Source organism: Zea mays, chromosome 2 (genome assembly GCF_902167145.1).
Source record: "Zea mays cultivar B73 chromosome 2, Zm-B73-REFERENCE-NAM-5.0, whole genome shotgun sequence".
In the NCBI taxonomy this organism is placed as follows: Eukaryota; Viridiplantae; Streptophyta; class Magnoliopsida; order Poales; family Poaceae; genus Zea; species Zea mays.
The window spans coordinates 59,919,041-59,940,988 of record NC_050097.1 but is presented as its reverse complement, the minus strand read 5'-3'; the positions used below and the strand labels follow the sequence as shown (position 1 = coordinate 59,940,988).

At 50.1% G+C, this 21,948-nt stretch overlaps 2 protein-coding genes across 2 annotated transcripts; one reads left to right on the top strand and one right to left on the bottom strand.

Moving 5' to 3' along the window:
* Window positions 1-227: 227 nt before the first annotated feature.
* LOC103648677 (protein ALP1-like) lies at window positions 228-1,699 on the bottom strand. Its single transcript, XM_008673101.3, has 2 exons — window positions 1,429-1,699; window positions 228-1,353 (listed from the first exon to the last, which is right to left on the bottom strand). The coding sequence occupies exons 1-2, from the start codon at window positions 1,656-1,658 to the stop codon at window positions 336-338; spliced, it is 1,248 nt and encodes a 415-aa protein (XP_008671323.1). The 5' UTR covers window positions 1,659-1,699; the 3' UTR covers window positions 228-335.
* An 11,882-nt stretch (window positions 1,700-13,581) lies between these two features.
* LOC100275911 (uncharacterized) lies at window positions 13,582-14,667 on the top strand. Its single transcript, NM_001346606.1, has 2 exons — window positions 13,582-13,671; window positions 13,913-14,667. Exon 2 carries the CDS (start codon window positions 13,937-13,939, stop codon window positions 14,201-14,203), a length of 267 nt encoding a protein of 88 aa, NP_001333535.1. The 5' UTR covers window positions 13,582-13,671; window positions 13,913-13,936; the 3' UTR covers window positions 14,204-14,667.
* The last annotated feature ends 7,281 nt before the right edge of the window (window positions 14,668-21,948 follow it).

The window sequence follows — 21,948 nt, the reverse complement described above, 5'->3', positions numbered from 1 at the left end:
ATTATTTGTGCGTGCTGTGAACATGTTTGATTAAAGTTTGATAAATTTGTTTGTCATGGTATTGGAGGTCCAAAAATAATTGTTGCGTGCTGCGACCATGTTTGATTATAGTTCGAATGTAATGCTCTGCTTGGAACCGGAAGTGATGTGTCAAACTCGTTTGCAATGTTTTTGTTTACATGGCTCCGTAGTAGTTATGAATGTTAATGTTTACAGATGCAGGAAAGTTGTCGAATGTTCCGGAACTTTATTTGAATACCGATAAGTAGGACATGACAATGCACATTACACATAGTAAATTTAACTTGAAAATACGTAGCAACGAATAGACATGTTTACATGCTTCCACGTCGAGCCCACAAATGCTTGACAATATCATTTTGGAGGGAGCACGATCGTTCTTGGCGACGAAGATCGAAGTGGTTTATGACCCATTCCGCCCTTCCTTCTGCAATAAGTTGCGATGGTTCAATGCTTGAAGTGTTCTCTCCAAAATCAATATTAGCAGCAAACGCCCCTTCGTCTTCTACAATCATGTTGTGCATGATGATGCAAGCTGTGATTATCTCAGTTAAACGATTACGATCCCAACCATACGCTGGACCTCGCAGCACCGCGCACCGTGCTTGAAGAACTCCAAATGCACGCTCAATATCCTTTCGACAACTTTCCTGCATTTGTGTGAAATAGACTTTCTTTTGCTCATATGGGTGCCTGATTGCTTTTACAAATGTTGGCCAGTTGGGGTAAATACCATCAGCTAGGTAATAACCGAAGTTATAAGCATTACCATTAATTGTATAATGGACATGTGGCATTCGACCGAATGTCATGGGGTCGAATACTGGTGATCGGTGCAGCACGTTGACGTCGTTTTTGTCCCTGGCATGCCAAATCCAAAGATCATACGTTGCTACAGCTTCTAGTATCATGGACGCTCGACCATTTCTGCCACAAAACTGACCACGCCATGCCGTAGGACAGTTCCGCCATTCCCAATGCATGCAATCTATAGAACCCAACATTCCAGGGAAACCCCTTGATTCGCTATGGTGCATGATGCGTGTTATGTCAGCTTCATTAGGAGTTCGTAGATACCACCCACTAAAGTATGCAATGATTCCTCGACAAAAATGATGAAGGCATTCCCTAGCTGTGGACTCGCCAATTTGAATGTACTCGTCTACTGCATCAGAAGGTAACCCATATGCAAGTACCCGCATTGCCGCACATACTTTTTGGAGGGGACCTAGTCCTGGCATGCCAGTTGCGTCTACCCGTTGTGTAAAGTACGAATCCTGCTGTTGAAGTCCTTGCAAGATTCGGAGAAAGAGAGGCCTACTCATGCGGAACCTAATATATGAACATACGATAGTAGTAAATAAAATGCAAATATCAAACCGTATTCGAATAACATGTAGTGCGTACCTTCTACGAAAGACGTGGGGTGGATACACTGGGTTCGGGCCGAAGTAGTGATGGTGGATAAGATTTTCTCCAGCAAAATAATCCCTGTGAATGACGCGGCGAGGTAAACGGGACCGTCGTCGGTGATGGCGTCTGGCCTCTATGTTGAGGGTAAGAAGATTGACAAGCATAAGTGTTTCGTCCTCACTATCACTCGAATCAGAATCATGATCCCTATGCCTGTGAGACATACCGTGAAATGGCTAAATTGTTCAACAACTCGACTTTGTGGGTGCATATGTCAAGAGATGGATTGCATATATATAGGGGAGAGCAATGTGGCTTCAGGGGGAAGCAAGTGCCTTCCGTTGAAAGCCAAGCGTGGCTTTCGTTGCAAGACAAGTGCGGCTTGCCACGCACGACAAGTCGAATTTGCTTTGACCGTAAACGTGGTTTTATATATTGCGTACGAATATATTTGAAAACTTATGACAGACCATAATTGAGCACAAAAGTATGCAAGTACGAATTTAATGTAAAATATTATTATGTTATATATATTTTGCGCAATTTAAATGAAACAAATAATTATTTATAATTTTAATTTTTTGAATACAAGCGCAACATGTCGGACGTGTGCAAATAATTAAAATGAAAACAAAAATGAAGTTGGTTAAGTTAGTTATATGAAAATGTATATTTAATGAGTAGAGGGATATATATGGGAAACTTTAAGGGGAACGGTTGTGGGACGAGTGAATATAGGGGATGGAATCTTGCTGACGTGGCTGCATAGTAACATTTAGGGGGAAAAATTTAGGGGGAACGGTTGCGGACAGTCTGAGATCACCCGCCTTGTGTACTGTGGTGTGGATGCATGACCGAGACCATGCGCTGTGGCTAATAAGGTGCTGACGTGCCGCCATGAGTAAGCAAACTAGCTAGCATCGTCGCAGGGAAAAAGAAAGAAAGAAGAAAGGTAAGCTACCAACATAACTCCGGCCATAATTTCTTTGTACGTGCGGTTCTGTCCCGGCCCGGCAACGGCGAGACACGGCAGGCCGTGCAGTCAGCGGGCGGTGGCGCGCACAAGCACAAGCAAGGGGAAGTCTAGACGCGGACGGCCAGCGTCACGTGAGGCCCGCCAGACACACCCCGGCCTCATGATTAGACATCATTTACGGCTACTTTGGGAGAAGAAAACTGTAGAGAGATTCGACGGGACAAAATCTACTTCCTATTTAATTTTGAAACTGAACGGATTTTAGCTATCTCAGTCACCTCCAATTTCTTTAGGACTGTTCTAGGAGCTTCATATTCATCAAAATAGTTCCATTTTATGTAAAAACAGTCTTCGAGGTAACTCCACTGACTCGAGTTTAATGAAGTCATGAATATTACCCACTACTATTACTCATCACAGAATACCGGTTCTTGCTTTTTCTCTCTCTTTTGTGCGGGAGCATTTCATTTCTTATTAGATCCTGTTTGGACTCTATAGCTTTACTAGCTTTACTCAAAATTTGATAGGATCTAATAGGTTTTCCTAGTTTTGTTTATCACACATCTTGCAAACAAGTGAACTATTGTGTAGACTTGTTGTTGCTCTACCTGGTTTTGGGAATTAATGTTATATATGATCATGTTCTATTAATACTGTTGATTTAATTATTGTCCATGATAAGATTATTGTATTAATTGGAACATGGAGAACCACCCGGAAAAACAGTGCTACCACAAGGGTGGAATGAGACGCCATTGACCAAGTAATTAGGAAAGCTAGGGAGAGATTACCTTACCCGAAAGGGGCAAGCGGGGAGGCGTCGCTGCAGAGTATAGGGAGATTCTCAGGTCGAACTGTTTGTAAAGCTTTTTGGACGAGGGATTACTATGCTTCCTTCTTCCTGAATCCGTGTAGCGGGTTTTCTGGAACTAGTGGAACTTTAAAAAGGCCTCGTAGTGCTACCCTACCTCGTCTTCTCGGTAGAGATGAATGGAAAGTCGCGATTCCTTAGCAAATGAGTTACACGACTTGTGGGTAAAGATGCGCAACCTCTACAGAGTGTAAAACTGGTATATCAGTCATGCTCACGGTCATGAGTGGTACGGACACTCACATGATTAATTTATGGAATTAAACTTAATCGGTCGTTTGCATTGCATTGTGGGTTTTATTATTAATTGTGATCTCTTATTTAATTGGGTTGGTATATACTTACACTTAGTAATAAAACTTTGACCAACTTTAAAAGTAATGCTCAACTTTAACCATCTTCTTTGGTAAGCCTTACATTTCACATGAGCCTCCACCGTAAGTGAGCTCATGGACATTATTCCCCACAACTTGTTGAGCGATGAACGTATGTGAGCTCACCCTTGCTGTACTCATATCCCTCAGGTTAATAACAGGTACCACAAGATGAGGAGCATGATGGTTGTCGCGATGAGTTCGTGAGAGGTCTAGGTCGTTGTCTCCCAATCAACTATGGTTGCTGGATCGTCATCTACGTATGATGTAATTATTTAGCTATTTTGTACAGAACTCCTTGTTGGGGGCCTTCGTCCTCCGAAGGTTCTAAAAAACATAATTTAACAATGTCTTCCAAGTATGACATAGGAACAGGTAACTTCGGTTTCGGGTTAAAAGCATATACGACATTAAAAGTAGGATTGGAACGAAGGATTCAACCAGCGCCGAAGCTATGCGCAAGGGAGCTTCGGCTAATAGCGGAAAAAGGAACCGACTTAAAGGGGAAAAGACTATCTAGTCCTCATAGATTTGTCTATAAGTCAATAGTAAATATAAAGGGCATGAATGTAATTTCTCACAGGCTGCGCCATGTGCCTATAAATAGATGAACAGTATCCCCGTACTGTTCACGCTGACTTGTACTTGCTTTTGCGTCACACTTGTACTTTTATCTTCTATCAAATCGAAGGTACATTTGTAATTCAATATTGTTTCTATGTTTCTATGATAAGATAATGAGAATGAATTGATGATGCTACATGATTGTTTAAGTTGTCTCTTATATTTCGCATGCTTTTTCTCTTATTAACATATACTGCAATCATGAAGGTATGTCCTTCGTGACCTTCGTTTGAAGACCATTATATCCTAAGGGAAATAATGTTTCGTAGGACGAAGGACGTTAACATCTAACATTTTATGTTGCCTTGTTCTTAATTCATAGCATTTGAGAACAAGTCCCCAACATTGGTGCCCACATCCGGTGAACCCGTTTCGATCACCTTCGGCAAGCACTGACCTTCGTCATGCCGCCGAAGAAAGCTTCAGCGACAGGGGCTGCTGCACTGCAGCCACTCGACCCAAACCAGGAAACTCTTTCTCTCCGAGAAGCTCGGAGCCAGAAAAGGAAGGCCACCATTCCAACACTCCAGGAGGAGGAGTTGGACCAAGAGATCAGGGACATGGAGATCATCCATCAGCAAGTACAAAGAAAGAAGGAGAAGATGGCGCGACTGGCTGATCTTCAAAGGAAGATCGACGAAGCCACTGAAGAAGTGCGTCGTCTTGCTCAAGATGAACAAGATCAAAGGCCCCAAAACAGGGAGCTTCGTCAAGAAGGCTTATTCAACGAAGATGGATGGTATGATGATTTTAATCATGATGCCTTTACTTTTGATGACGCTTCTCACTTGGCAGCAGAACTGCAGGCTACCCCATGGCCCCAATCATACAAGCCACCTCAGCTTCCCATGTATGATGGGCACTCAGATCCAAAGCAGTTTCTGATGAGCTACGAAGCAACTATATCTTCGTATGGGGGCAATACTGCAGTCATGGCGAAATCCTTCGTCATGGCAGTCCGGAATGTAGCCCAAACATGGTATTCTTCTCTTCGGCTAGAGACTATCTCGTCGTGGTAGAAGCTTAAGGACATGCTGGTTTCCAGTTTCCAAGGTTTTCAAACAAAGCCAGTCACAGCTCAGGCTCTGTTCCAATGCACGCAAGACCACGAAGAATACCTTCAGGCATATGTACGAAGGTTCTTGCGACTGAGAGCACAAGCGCTTACAGTGCCCAATGAAATTGTCATTGAGGCCATGATCAAGGGTCTTAGGCCAGGGCCTACTGCTCAATACTTCGCCAGGAAGCCCCCACAAACTTTGGAGAAACTGCTTCAGAAGATGGATGAGTACATCCGAGCTGACAATGATTTTCGCCAAAGAAGGGAGGAAGCTTACAGATTCTCGGAAATGACCAGGGGCTTAGGAGGAAGAATCCATCCGAGGCACGTTAGGTCAATCCATAACTCCACTCAGAGTGACGACAAAGGAAGTCAGTCTCAGTGGTCACAATACACCTCACAATCTTCGGGGCAACAACAATGCTCTTTTAGGCCACCAGCTCCAAGGGGCAGAGGCGCCAGGGGCTCCGGAGGAAGATTTGGGGATCAGCCTAGAAAGATCTACTGCTTATTCTGTGGTGAGGACAAGGGCCATACTACAAGAATGTGCCACGTCATCATTCAGAAGCAAAAGGATATAGAAGAAGCCGAAGATCGGCAGAATCAGCCGAAGCAGGTCTTGCACACTGCTTCGTGTCACTCTCCTTACATACCAGAGTATGTGAGCAATCATCCTGCAGCTTCTGTTGCTTCGACTAGCCATTCACAGGCTTCCTGGCCACAACTCCCGCCCCCACCACCACTACAACCGACCTATTCCCGAAGCCAGCAGCCAGAAGGGCTCCAGCACTCTCAACAGCAACGGGAATTTAAGGAGGAATCCGAAGCTCGCACAGTCAACAGTACTGTGCCAGAATCAAAGCACATCTATTGAGAGATATTCTACCTCTGAAACATTTTTACGTTCATTGTCATTTTGTTTTTTTAATAAGGAACAATCAATGTAAATCTAGTTTTAATTTCTTGTAATAGCTTCGCTCCCGTCAGAATGAAATATACCTTCTTCACAGACTTACGAAGCTCAAAAGTCATTCCTAAGGGAATGCAGAGCTAAAAAATTGTAGAAGCCACAAAAAGTCGTTCCTAAAGGAGCGCAGCGTAAGTTTTGCTGAAGCTACAAAAAGTCATTCCTAAGGGAGCGCAGTGTAAGTTTTCTGCTCAAAAGTCGTTCCAAAGGGAATGCAGAGTCAAATACCGCCGAAATATAAGGCGAAGAAGTTCAAAAGACGTTCCTAAGGGAATGCAGAACTTACACCGAAAAGTCAACGGTGATACCGCCGAAATAGAAGGCGAAGAAGTTCAAAAGACGTTCCTAAGGGGATGCAGAACTTACACCGAAAAATAAGCGGTGAAGCCGAAAAATAAACGACAAAGAGATTTTGATCGTTCCTAAGGGGACGCAGAGATTGTGTGTTTCAGCGTGAGTGTGTGGGTGTGTGTCTTCGGCACTAGCATCATTCTTTGCATCATATCATCATATCATCCCGCATAGCATCACATCATACATCATATCGCACCAATGACACGAATTGAATACGAAGACGATCTTCGGAGAATGCTTTATAAAAATGAAAGGGTGCTAAGGCACAAAGCTGAGAAATACAGCTTCATCAGCTCTAATGCGAAAGAAGGGATCCCTTGTTTGTGAAGCATTGATGATTTTACGAAGCTTGGTTGTTCTTATGAAGCATGGATATTCTTACAAAGCATAGATATTCTTCTTTACGAAGCATGAAAAGAAGGAAAGGTGTTTTTTCGCCGAAGGCTAAAAAATGGTATGTATATAAAAGTTTCATGCATCGCAAAGAAGTAAATTGCAAAATAGTTTACATATTAGGTTCAAAACTATACACATCAAATATTACAGACTTAGTCCAGCAATTGTTACATTGATCGCCTAAAAATGTTTTTACAATAACTACTAGTCCTCCTTCAGAACCTTCTCCTCAACTTCGTTAAGCAATTTGTTAACGACTTCGTCAACAACAGATTCGGCTATATTAATAATTTCCAGTGCTTCCTTTGTTTCTGGGTCGGCCAGGGGATCAAACGGCTCCGGTGGCGGAGATAATTCAGCTACAGTAAAAAAATTTAATCAGTCCGAAGCCACAAAAACAAATGCCAAAGTTAGATGTCGCGAAACAATACCTATGCGTTTTCACGCTCAACAGCTTCTTCAGCTCGTTTTGCTTCAGCTCGGGCCCCATGGATGTCTTTTTCACTTTTCTTCATAATTTCATGAGCCATTTCTCGGCCACCATTCTCCCACACATCATTATAAAATTTTCCACCCATTAAGGTTGCTTCAGCTGAAGGGTCCTTCATGACGTCCGTGGAGAAGGCAGCCTCAGTCTGGGCCAGGGTTTTGATGTGATTACACCCCGCATTCTCTAAGATAGCTGAAATCCCACGTGCACCAGAAAATGCACATACATCCCCTCGATCACTTAAGATTTCTTCAAAAGCTTCGGCCTCTCCGCTTATCCATTCAATAACACCCTTAGGGTCACCTCGTATAAAGTTATCTTCGTTGGAATAGGCGCCCACGTTGGCAAAGCTAGCCTTTATCTTCTCCACGCAGCCCATGGATTTTTCGAAGCATCTTTCTTTGGATGCGCGAAGTTCTTTAACTGTTTTTTCTAAATAGTTTTTCTAGTACTCACTAATATCTCGGTTGGCCTCTGCAAGACCACATTTTTCTTTGGATTTGGCCAACTGTTTCCGAAGGTCTTCAATCTCAATTTTTTGGGCCTCCGATTGAGTTTTGAAGCTAGACTCATCTTCCTTTACTTTATCCACCAATGAAAGTAGAATCTTGTCTTTTTCCGTAGCTTCGTTTCTCAGTTTGATAACCTCTGATCGAAGGTTGTTGAGAGCTATAGTGCAACTCTCATCTTCAGCATTCTTTTGCGCTCTTAGTGCGTTGCTAAGTATTAAGCCCTGCAAGACAGAATAAAGGATTAACATAAGAATAAAAAGACTCCATTCCAGAGTCCATAAGCTTCAAAATTCACAACTTTTGTACCTTCAGACTATTGTATGCAAGACTATCTGCGAGATCGTCCTTCGTCATGGCACAGAGGCCAGCTTCGAGCTTCGGAAAACCCATACTTTTGGCCATCTCCCGACAGACAGATAATTCTTTGTTGTCCGGGAGGCAGTACAGGAAATCATCTTCGTCCGTACCATTAAACACTAAGGCCCCCTTCGGGTACTTCAGTTCCCGGGCATAGTGTTTGGCTTAAAAAATTTCTTCTTTGGATAATCTTTTTCCCGAAGCATGTTGAATGATATAATGAAAATCTTCGGAGAGTGCTTCGAGAGCAAGGGATTCGGCTTCTTTGGTCGCACTTTTCTCAAACGCTATATTACTATCTGGAGTTATTCCTTCGGCCCTCTGCTTCGTTGTGGCAGGCTTCATCTCAACAGGCATTGTGGGCCCTGCTTCGGTTTCAGCCTGGGTTATTGTAGCTTCAGCTTCTATTTGCTTAGTATCAGTATTGGGTTGCGTTTTGTCAACTTCAGCAACCTTTCCTATGGGAGCGGGACTTGTGGAGTCGGTTGTTTCCAACACATCTAATACATTTACCATCCTTCTCCTTTTAGGAGTCACAATAGAACCCGTTTGTACCTTCGGTACAATCACCTTTACTGGAGGGCTCAAAACCTCTGGTATCTTCGTTATTTTTTCAGTTTCTGGCTTTTCAGCCTTATCAACCTTCGTTTCAACTACCTTGACTGTAGGCGCTTTCGGCATTATAGCCGGTTCTTCAGTCCTTTGCATAGGAGAAACAATTCCTTTTGTTTTGGCAGCCGAGGAAGTCCCTTCGCCAAACTCAGGCAACACGACCGGTTCAATATAGCACGGCCGGTGGGTAAGAACCTTTAACTTTTTGCCCTTCGGCACAGGCTCGTCTGGGGTGGCCAAAGTAGCAGCTTTTCTCTTCTTTCCCTGTCCTCGCAGCGGATAGCGGTAGTCGGGGTAAACAAAGCCAATGGCATCAAAAACTCTATTCAATCTCTTCTTTCCCCGGCCTCCGAAGGCTGTGGATAATGCATTATCTTCTGCCTTGGAATATGATCCAAGCAGTTCATCACTTGTAGCTTCGATACATTTCAACCAATCGTCGTTTGGTTCATCAAACTTATCCCCATATCTGAATGTATACTTTAGCCGGACCAGGTCACCTTCGCTAGACTTGGTAACAGTCTCCTTTGGCATTTCCCAGTTCTCTACAAGCGGCCATACTCTGAATGCTATATGCTCTTAAATTAAATCTCTTGTACCAATGAAGAAGCAGACAGTACCAAATGCCTTCTGACAAGCTTCCGCAGCATCATCAATTTCAACCTTCGGCCTTCGGAGGCCGAAGCAAGACCAAATGGGGCGCATAATGACTTCCTTGATATCTTCTCTTGCCTTAAAATCATTCTTCACGTAAAACCATTCCTCCATCCAAGCTCCGGGCCACCTTTTCCGGAATGTTGGCACCGGGTGGCTTGCGTTGGGGCGAGCGATAAATCCATAACAGCCAAAATTGTTATGATATTGTTCTTTGCCCATGGCCTTCATCTCATATACAAGTTCATGCATACTGCAAAAACATTTCGCGCTTGGCTTCAGCCCTTGGCTTCTTACAACCCAGACAAAAATCCCCATTCTAATAATAGCTTCGGGGGTTATCTGATGAAGGTAAATCTGATATATTTTCAGCACTTCAACTACAAACCTGCTCAGTGGGAACCGAAGCCCAGCTTTGAAGAAACTTCGGTAAATCACAACTCCATCTTCCTCGGGGGCAGGGACGTTGTTGTCTCCATCAGCTCTCACAATAGACATATCCTGAAAGTACCTTCCTCTCATATTGTCAAGATGACTCTGTTTAATTGTTGATTTCCCAAAAATTGTTTGACTCGGCCTCCAAAGCCGATCCTCAGAATCTTCTCCCCCGCTTTCAGCATCATAATTATCACTGTCACCAGTATCTTCAGACAAGCCCTCTAGAATTTCCTTAGTAATCTTCTCTGTATTTGTTTTTGTCATTGATTCGATAAATCCAGCAATGTAAGGATTCACAACCTTCTTCTCCTCAAAAAGCTTCTCCTCTTCAGTCAGCTCGTCTCAGCAGCAGCCTTCTTGTCTTGAGACATTTCTCCTTTAGAAATGACGAAAATGCGTCTTTTTAACCGAAGCTCAGAAAGCTTGAAAACTAGCAAGTGTTAGTGAGCAAGAGCTATGAAATTGAGAAAATAAAGCAAATGGCACAAGCAGCGTATCAAATGTGGCTTGCGTGAGTCCTTATTTATACGCTCAGCATGCTCCAAAATGGAGGGGCCCCGTCCGTCATTGGCTGTTGCTATTCTAGCAAAGGGAAGGTGTTTTTTGGACCTTCGGCTTAAGGCCTTCGTATATGTCGCAGTCTAAATTCGTTATTTTAAACAAATTAATACTGCGAGGGGCTACTGTTGGGGCCTTTGTCCTCTAAAGGTCCTCAAAAACATATTTAACAATGTCTTCCAAGTATGACATATGGACAGGTACCTTCGGTTTCGGGTTAAAAGCATATATGGCATGGAATGCAGGATTGAAACGAAGGATTCAACCAGCGCTGAAGCTATGCGCAAGGGAGCTTTGGCTAATAACGGAAAAAGGAATCGACTTAAAGGGGAAAAGGCTATCTAGTCCTCATAGATTTGTCTATAAGTCAATAGTAAATATAAAGGGCATGAATGTAATTTCTCACAGGCTGCGTCCTGTGCTTATAAATAGATAAACAGTATCCCCGTACTGTTCACGCTGACTTGTACTTATTTTTGCGTCACGCTTGTACTTTTATCTTCTATCAAGCCGAAGGTACATTTGTAATTCAATATTGTTTCTATCTTTCTATGATAAGATAATGAGAATGAATTGATGATGCTACATGATTGTTTATGTTGTCTCTTATATTTCGCATGCTTTTTCTCTTATTAACATATACTGCAATTATGAAGGTATGTCCTTCGTGACCTTCGTCTGAAGACTATTATATTCTAAGGGAAATAATATTTTGTAGGACGAAGGACGTTAACATCTAACATTTTATGTTGCCTTGTTCTTAATTCATAGCATTTGAGAACAAGTCCCCAACACTCCTATTATATAGTAAAGATGTGACATTCGTTTCTGTACCATGAGTCATCAGATGTGTGAGACTTGATCATAGCACACATTTGATTCGTGCCCAGGTTTGCCCTTAAATTCGGATGTGACAGGTATCCCGCCCCACGTTCTTGAGGCGCTCTCCCTGCTCAGCGACGCTCACCCTGCACTCCACCGTACCCCAACCTTCGACGGTTGTTGTGGTCTGACGCTTCTCCCTCCACTCGTTCTTCGTGACATCTTGGTGTCGCTGCGCTGTTCGGATGGCGAGGCCACCCACCTCCGTTGTCGTTCGCTTCGCTAGACCTACTTATCTCATGGCAAGGCTGTGCGTGCTGGTGCGGCTCCACAATCTTGGCTTGCTATCCTTTCACCGTCGTCCTTCCCCCATCCCCTTATGCTGCCCAGCTCCCGGGTTCCTCCTCTGCCTCGTGTGCTTCTTGCCATTTTGTCCCCGTTTTCCATCTCTGCCATCGATATTTCTATCCCCTTGACCTTCGGCAAGGTCTCTGTGATTGAGTGGTTCCTTGGCCTCCTTATCATGATTCCTTTCCCTCGTGCCACCTAGCCCTATGCGCTGACCCTATGTCATAGGGGTCGGGTGGCCATGCCGCAACGACCACGTTGGTTAGGGCGAAAGCCTTGCCTGGCTTTCTGTCAGCTCCGGCTATGGTGGTGCTTCTGTGTTAGTCACCTCGTTGGAGGCGAAGCTGGGGGTGCCTGTGTTTGCCGTCTGTGGACGCTCATGCAGTGGCGTCTCCAAAAGGTCATCTGTTCGTGCAAAGGTGATTCTTGTGCAGCGAGAAGCGTCGCGCCCAGTGCGCGGGAAGGTGCTCTACCTTCACACTTTCATATTTGCTCTATTGATGGCTACTTTGCCTACTCCTCCTTTGTTGCCTTGGCCTGTGGTCGGTAATGGCAGTGGCTCTTGGTTGTGTCTCCATTGACACCTCTGCTCCGTCACCTGTCTCCTGTTGGTGGTGACATCAATCTTATGCCAGGCGGTCCTATGATCTTGTCCCCCTCCTTAGAGGATTCCTCCCCTTTAAGGGCGTTGGTGGGCGGTCTGTGATGCTTGGATGTGCTGTCTGTGAGGTCTCATCATCAACTTCAAGGGGGATGATTGTTCTTCAGCAAGCTTGGATTGGCGTGCTCCCCCACTCTTAGTCCCCACTCAGTTGGACAATCCCTCATCCCTTCAAGGATTCATCCCCTTGTTGCGCGCAACGGAGGGAGACAAATGTGCGGCGTTGCTACGACGGGTGATGTGGTTTACTCTAGTTTGGGTTAGCCGACAAGTACATTGTTTGATGGTCAGGTTCTTAGGAACCGGTTGTTACTGTTCGGCTTGCGTCAAGCCCGTTCGTGCTATATCTGCTTTCTTGTTCCCCTCATGTTTCTCAAGATCATGCTGCATTGTGCTTGCATCCGTATTTTTTGTAATATGTGGTTTGCCACACTATTGTGTAAGTAAAAGGTTACCTCGTTTCCTTCAAATGAGGTCGTTGTAACCCCCTCTGTATCTCACTCTAGGGTGTTTTCCTAGAGCTCAATATATCAGGTGGGGGTTTTTACCCCGCTCTAAAAGATAAAAAAAAATCTTGGCTATTATTATTTTATTATATAGCCGACTCAATCCGGCTAACAATTTTCTGTTAGCTAGATAACTATTCGCTATAGATGTTCCAAACAGGACTTTATTCTTCATAGATCTGTTAGTGCATTTATTAGTGGTGCTGCTGTACAACAAATTCTAAATCTGGTTTAAGTGGTGAACATGTCCCAAATATACCCTTTTACGTCGCCCCGGCCGGCCTCTCGCCTCCGTACGTCGCGTCCCCGCACTCCGTCCTTACAGGATCATTGGACCAAGCAAGCATCATAGCATCCCCTCTGTCCCTCTGCACAAGCAAGTCCGAAGGATGGCCGGATGGGGGGTCATGAGTGGCAGAGTAGCCCCCTCGTACGTGCGACGTGCCATGGCAGTGCCAGTCCGCACTGGTCCGCGCGTCAGCGAGGCGAGCGAGATCGAGATCGAGATGGCGCCTATAAATAAGCCCCCAGCACGCACCCACCTAGGGGATGTGTCAAAATCCAGCACAAGCTCATCACAAGCTCTCTGCTGCCGCCCCCACCAGCAAAGCAAGGCCCTCGAGTGACCGGGGCAGCGATCGAGCGGCTTCCAACCAGGTGATGCTCTCAGACTCTCAGTGTCTCGTCTCGTCGTCACTTTTTGCATGGCGATGCCTCTCGGTTTCTTGCATTGCATTGCATGCACGATCATGGATGGATCTATGTGCGGCAAATGGGACTAGCTCATCCTAGTACGTAGAAGTAGAACGCCGCTTGGGGAAGGAAGAAAGCACCAACCGTTCTACACTGTACTGTACCTAACTTCGTTTCTCGTTACCGGTTGCTGCGTGGCTGGCAGGCAACAAGGGCGACGAAGGACGATATGGACAGGCTGAACGCGAAGCTGTACCTGCACAACTGCTTCATCATGAAGGAGAACGAGCGGCTGCGCAACAAGGCTCTGCTGCTCAACCAGGAGAACAAGGCCTTGCTCACCGAGCTCAAGCAGCGCGTCGCCAGAACGGCGGCGGCGGCGGCAGCGGCAGGCAACCACGCGCCAACGATCCCGGACCTCAATGCCGCCGCTCCTGCAGGGGCGCACGAGAAGCCGGCGGCGTCGCCCAAGCCAAAGAAGGCGGTCGCAAACTGACGCGCGCGGCTTAATTAATTAGTTCTAGGCACCAGCTATATATATAAGTTTGTAGTTATCATGCATTATTACCGGTCTTCTGGATGCGTGTCAAGGACGTCTGCGCCTAGTTTTAGCTAATGCTGGCTAATGGAAAAATTGCATTGCATGCCTGAGCGAGTGCTGATCTCTGCAGGGATAGCTAGATCATGTAGTGTAGGTTGTCTAAGCGCATGCAGTGCGAAAATATCAAATAGCCCAGCGACAAAGCAATGGAACAGGGGCAATCGTCAGGCTTGACAATTCAGAAGGCTCCGCTAAATGCTCATTCGAGATAGGCTCTTAAACAGCTGCACAAATGGCAAGGATATGTATGCTGCTTAAGTAATACGCTTGCTTGTGCAGGTGCCCATTGAAGCTAGCTCCATGAGACTGGCAAACTGGCAACGCAAGCAGTAGTTTATAGGAACATAAAACTAACCTCCAACATAAGCATGCTACTCTGTTGGTATAACCATGCATTTAGTCAAAATCAAGTAGCCAACAGTTACCACTCACCAGTCGCGCGCCAGCATTACCGTCTGCCAACTAAAAAGATAGACCACTAGTTCGTTGGTGCACTAAAATGATGAACTTCACATGGTAGAGACATCCAATTGGCACCACGAAGTACAATTGGAACTGTTAGACTACCCGTCTAGGGTTTGTGCTATTCCCTGTGTAATGACCATTATACCCCTGATTAGGGTATGGGTTCCTATTCTAACATGGTATCAGCTAGGTTTAGTCTGTTTTTCCTCTCCCCGAGCAGCCACAGCCGTCAGGGGACTTTCCCTCCACTGTAGCCGCCGCCGGCCTCCACGCATCCAGCCGCCGCCCTCCCCTGACCCACCTCCGGCCGCCGGCCTCCCTCCCCTCTCCCCGGCGCGCCGCCCTCCCCTGGGTCGCCGCTCCCGTCGGTGCGCGCCCGCCGCTCACAGGGCCGCCGCCCCTGCGCGGTCGTCTCCCTCCCGGTGCCGCGCCTCCGCCGTCCCGCCTGGCCGCGGACGTCCCCTCGTCCGAGGCCGCGCCTCCCTCTGCCGCGACCACCGCTCCAGGCCGCGCGCGGGCAGCCGCCCCGGCTCCGCGACCTCCTCTGTTTTCTGGACGCAGCAGGGAGCAGCCGCTCACCTCCACTGCTCCCTCCGGTGTTGCTCTTCAGGCAGGCTTCCCCACCTCGCTCCCTCCCCGACCCGGCTTCGTTCCTTGCCGTGCCTTCCTCCAGCCGTCGCTGCCATGGACGACACCACCTCTGCCGCCACCGGCCCCGTCACCCCCGCTGCGATCAGCAGCGCGCCCGCCCATGGAGGGGCCCCCTACATCACCGGCCTTGCGCCGCTTCCTGCCGTCTCCCCGCTGACCCTGCGCCGCGGATCTCCGCCGGGGTTTCCCACCCTCACTTCACCCACCTGGAGCCACGCCGTCACGCCCTCCGCACTTCCCACCGTCGCCTCCCCGCTCGTCGACACCCTCGCGGAGATCCAGGCCGCTGTGACGGCCTCGCGGGAGCGCGAGCGCGCCGCCTCCCTCGCTCTGGAGCGAGAGCGTGCTCTGGGTGCCGCTCTGACCACCCAGATGACCACTACGCAACGCCTCCTCGGTCGCCCGCCGGTCGCCCCTGTGGAACCCCCGGAGGACCCCCGCGACTCCGACCTCGACGCCGACCTCATCGCTGCTCTTCACGCTCAGGCCGCTGGTCTGCACAACATCCGGGCCCTCGTGTCCGTGGTGTTGGATCCGGCGTCTTCCCACTACCCCCGCTGGCGCGGACAGGTCCTCCTCACGCTGCGGCGGTTCGTCCTCGACGATCACGTCCTCGTCGATCACGACGCCCCACCGCCACGCTCCTGGTGCCTCATGGACAGCGTTGTCCTCTCATGGCTCCACGGCACCATCACCGTTGAGCTGCAGGACATCATCCGCGATCAGGCGGACACTGCTCGCCAGGCGTGGCTCGCTCTCGAGGACCAGTTCCTCGGGAATCGGGATGCGCGGGCGCTCCACCTCGACGCCCAGTTCCACCTGTTCTCTCAGGGAGACCTCTCCGTGGGAGAATACTGCCGCCAGATGAAGGGCCTGGCTGACTCTCTCCGCGATCTCGGCGAGCCAGTTGCCGATCGTACCCTGGTGCTGAACCTCCTGCGTGGCCTCAGCCCCCGCTACGGCCACCTGAAGGCTCTCATCAAGAGGAGCGTGCCCTTCCCCACCTTCCACGCCGTGCGGAACGAGCTTCTCCTCGAGGAGCTCACCATGGCGAATGAGGCACCCACTCCTGCCTCGGCCCTCTACAGCGCTCCCACCAGTGGTCAGCCGCTTTCAGGGGGCCCGGCCACCCGTCCTCCGTCGACCGGGGCTCCCACCCGCCCCCCTCCTGCCGTCCCGGCGGCCCCTCGTCCGACTTCTACGACCGACGGGGGTCGTCGCTCCCGCAAGGGCGGCCGTGGGAGCGGCGGCTCCTCTCGTGGTGGTCCCTCCGGCCGGGGTGGCGGCCACGCGTGGCCGTCCTTCTACAACCCCTGGACCGGGACCATCGCCATGTGGCCGGGCCAGGCACCGAGTGCCCCCCGTCCTCCGGCGCCCGCCCTCCTGACTACACCTCACTACGGCGCACCTCCTTATGGTGTTCCCGTCGTGCCCCAGGCTCCGCCCGCGCTCCTGCCCCCGGGGACCCACACCTCGACGCCTTGGTCCCCGCCGGCTGGTGGTTGGGACAGCACCTCCCTCGCTGCTGCCTTCAGCACCATGGCGATGACCCCACCCCCCTCCGACTGGGTGATCGACTCCGGTGCCTCGTACCACACCACCCCCACGGCAGGCACGCTCTCTCGCTCTCATCCCCCACTCCCCTCTCACCCATCCTCGATCGTCGTTGGAAACGGTTCCACTCTGCCAGTCACCTCAGTAGGTGCCTCGGTTCTCCCTGGGCCGTTTTACCTCAACGATGTTCTCGTAGCTCCCCACATCACCCACAATCTTCTTTCTGTTCGTCGATTCACTACTGACAACTCCTGTTCCATTGAGTTTGACCCCTCTGGTTTTTCTGTGAAGGATCTGGCCACCAGGACCCTTCTCGCCCGCTGTGACAGCTCGGGGCCTCTCTACACGCTCCAGCCCTCCACCGCCGGCGTGTCTCCACCTCCTGCCTTGGTCTCCACCACCTCCTCCACCACATGGCATCGACGTCTCGGCCATCCTGGACCCGACGTCATGACCAAGATTACCAGTAGTCTCGATCTTTCATGTAGTAGGGGACATTTTGAGGGTCTCTGTCATGCTTGTCAGTTAGGCCGACATACTCGTCTCCCATTTACTACTTCTTCTTCTCGGGCTGAGCAGGCTTTTGATCTAGTTCATTGTGACCTTTGGACCTCCCCTGTACTCAGTCTTTCTGGTTATAAATATTACCTGGTGATTTTGGATGATTTTTCCCATTTTCTCTGGACCTTCCCGCTTCGGTTGAAGTCGGACACATTCACCACCCTCACACACTTCTTCACCTGGGTATCCACTCAGTTTCGTCGCCCGGTCCGTGCTCTGCAGTGTGACAATGGCCGCGAGTTCGATAACAACGCCTCTCGCTCCTTCTTCCTCACTCATGGCGTCCAGTTGCGTCTCTCGTGCCCCTACACTTCTGCCCAGAACGGCCGAGCCGAACGCATGATCCGCACCACCACTAACATGCTCCGCTGTCTCCTCTTCCAGGCGTCTCTCCCTGCCAGCTATTGGGCAGAGGCCCTGCACACTGCCACCCACCTCCTCAACCGTCTTCCCTCGAAGGCGGTACGCCACCCTACCCCCCACTTCGCCCTTTACGGCACAGCCCCTTCCTATGACCACCTTCGCGTGTTCGGCTGTGCCTGCTACCCTAACACTTCCGCTACCGCTCCACATAAGCTTTCTCCTCGCTCCACCCGCTGTCTCTTCCTTGGCTACTCCCCTGACCACAAGGGGTACCGGTGTCTGGACCTCACCTCCCACCGCATCATCATCTCTCGTCATGTCGTCTTTGACGAAGATGTATTTCCCCTTGCTGGCTCCACCCCACCCACCGATCTTGACTCCCTCCTCGAGTCCGATCCGCTTCCTCCCCCACCTTCGGCTCTCCGTCTTGCGCCGTTACCTGCTCCTCGTGCGGCCCCCACGACCTCTTCCGCGCCACGCGCGGCCCCGTCGACCCCGCCTGCGCCACGCGCGGCCCCGTCGACCCCGCCTGCGCCACGCGCGGCCCCGTCGACCCCGCCTGCGCCACGCGCGGCCCCGTCGGTCCTGCCTGCACCACGCACGGCCCCGGCGATCCCGCCTGCGCCACGCGCGGCCTCGTCGACCCCGCCTGCGCCACGCGCGGCCCCGTCGACTCCGGCTCGATTCGCCAACCCCGCCCTCGTCTACCATCGCCGCGGCCACGCCACTACCTCGGCACCCCCCGACGCGTGCCCATCGACGAGCGCGGCCCGCTTCGCCGACCCCGCCGTCGTCTATCACCGCCGTGAGCCGGCCCCTCCTGCCGCTCCCGACGTTCCGGTGGCTCACTCAGGGTCATCCGTATATCACCCGGTCGCCATCCATCGCAACCCCGGGCACGTCCACCCGATGGTGACTAGACGCGCTGCTGGCGTTCTCCGCCCCGTCGACCGGCTCATCCTGGCAGCCGCTACGACCAGCACTCCACCCGACGCTTCACCGGTACCCTCCTCCGTTCGCACTGCCCTCGCCGACCCACACTGGCGTCGCGCTATGGAGGAGGAGTACGCGGCCCTCTTGGCCAACCACACTTGGGACCTGGTGCCGCGTCCACCAGGCACCAACGTGGTCACCGGCAAGTGGCTATTTCGCCACAAGCTGACCTCAGACGGCTCCCTCGACCGCTACAAGGCCCGTTGGGTCCTTCGGGGCTTCACCCAGCGCCCCGGCGTGGACTACGACGAGACCTTCAGCCCCGTCGTCAAGTTCGCCACTGTTCGCGCCGTCCTCTCCCTCGCCCTCTCCCGCGACTGGGCGATCCATCAGCTCGATGTCAAGAATGCCTTCCTCCATGGCACTCTGACGGAGACTGTCTACTGCAGCCAGCCCACCGGCTTCGTCGACGCTGACCGTCCGGACCTGGTTTGCCGGCTGAACCGATCCCTGTACGGCCTCAAGCAGGCGCCACGGGCTTGGTACAGCCGCTTCGCCTCCTACCTGGCCTCTGTCGGCTTCGTCGAGGCCAAGTCGGACACGTCCCTGTTCATCTACAGGCGCGGCGACGACACCGTCTACCTCCTACTCTACGTCGACGACATTGTGCTCACGGCATCCACCGCCGACCTCCTTCAGCGCACGATCGTCGCCCTTCAGCGGGAGTTCGCGATGAAGGACCTGGGGCCCCTCCACCACTTCCTCGGCGTCACCGCCGAACGTCGGCCCCAGGGTCTCTTCCTCCATCAGCGCCAGTACGCCATCGACATCCTGGAGCGGGCTGGCATGTCTGACTGCAAGCCCTGCTCCACGCCTGTCGACACTCAGGCGAAGCTCTCTGCGGACGACGGGCCTCCGGTCGCCGACGCGACGTCCTACCGGAGCCTCACCGGCGCGCTCCAGTACCTCACGTTCTCCAGGCCCGACATCGCTTACGCCGTCCAGCAGGTGTGCCTGCATATGCACACTCCGCGGGAGCCCCATCTCACTGCGCTCAAGCGGATTCTACGCTACCTCCGCGGCTCCCTCGACTACGGTCTCCTACTCCGCCCATCCCCGACGTCGGAGCTCGTGGTCTACACCGACGCTGACTGGGCTGGCTGTCCCGACACGCGCCGGTCCACCTCCGGCTACGCCGTCTTCCTGGGCGCCAACCTCGTCTCTTGGGCCGCCAAGAGGCAGCCCGTCGTCTCTCGCTCCAGCGCTGAGGCCGAGTACCGTGCCGTGGCCAATGGCGTGGCCGAGGCTTCCTGGCTGCGCCAGCTCCTCCACGAGCTCCACAGTCCCCTCCAGCGCGCCACCCTCGTCTACTGCGACAACGTCAGCGCGGTCTACCTCTCCACCAACCCCGTGCAGCATCAGCGCACGAAGCATGTGGAGATCGACCTGCACTTCGTCCGCGAGCGTGTCGCTGCCGGTGACGTCCGCGTTCTCAGCGTCCCCACCACGCTTCAGTTCGCCGACATCTTCACCAAGGGGTTACCGTCGAGTGTCTTTTTAGACTTCCGATCCAGTCTCAACATCTGTACAGGATAGAGTTGTGACTGCGGGGGGGTGTTAGACTACCCGTCTAGGGTTTGTGCTATTCCCTGTGTAATGACCATTATACCCCCTGATTAGGGTATGGGTTCCTATTCTAACAGGAACCACAACTTGGCATCGCAGGAGATTTACAATGAGGTGCTGATCTCCTGCGGATTACAAGTGAATTTATAGAGACGCAACCCTAATGTGAGTAGGGAACAATTTCTTCAGAATTTAGATCACAAACTCAACAAACTCCAACTTGAGACAAATTCCTTGTAGCATCATAATAGCAAACTCCACCTCAAACAATGTATCATCATCATGCCGACGCCAACAGCCACTAGGGGCTAATTTGTAATACCAACTAAGCTTGAGCATAGCTCAAACTTAGCAACAGGAACATGCTTCGTCATCATATCAGTAGGATTATTATGAGTACTGATCTTGCGTACATTCACCAAACCCTTCTCAATGATATCATTGATAACGAATATCAATATGCTTGGATTTCTCAGTAAGCATCTGATCTTTCATGAGATAAATAGCACTCTGATCTTTACGCTCTGGCCCAAGCCTCCTGGCGACGGGCCTCCGTTTTGGTCGCCAACTTGGCCGCTTTCTTCAGAATTTGGATCACAAACTCAACATGATGGGCTGGCACGAGCACGACACGATTAAGTGTCCGACACGATTAGACACGACTTAGATCAATCGGTGGTATATAGAAGTGATTGTAATATGTGCTCGTGATTGTAAATTGTTATTTGTTATGATTTTAAACATAATGAATTCACTTTATAATGGTATAAACATTCAAGTCTTAAAATTATATATATAATCTTAAAGATTTTCTAGATTTTTTAAGCTCTTGAAATGAAATAGTGTCTGAGTTGGCATAAACACTATTAGGTGTTAGTACCGTATAGTGCCGACACGATATGATTAGGCACTATAGTGTAGTGCCTAAGCTGGCACGGGCACTATTAGGTGTTAGTGTCATATAGTGCCGTCATGACATGTTTAGGCACTATAGTGTAGTGCCTGGGCCGCTGGTTAGGCACTAGTGCTAGCACATCACGACACGATTACTAATAGTGCCGTGTTTAATAGTGCCATGCCAAATAGTGCTAGTGCCGGTGCCGTGTGGGACGGCCCATTTTGCCATCTATACATACGCATGACAATTCAATGGCCAACACAACAGTCCGTCCATCCAACGGTCATTGTGAGACTTGCGTAGCGGGTGGAGGACATTATTAATTTGTTTTTTTAGGGAAAAGGCTATAGGGGAACTGTAACACCCCATTGCTCCCATACAATGTATGTTACCAAATACCCTTCCCACAAATCTTAAACCAACATAAGAAAAGAAATAGAGACAAAAAGTAAAGCAAAATCCGGCAGCACCTTCCCTGAAAGTAGTATAACGAGTGGAACATAAAGTTTATACATAATGAAAAGGAACAATAATCCACGTAGTATAAACAGAATGCAGAGATAGTAATGAATAGTCATGACCAAATAAA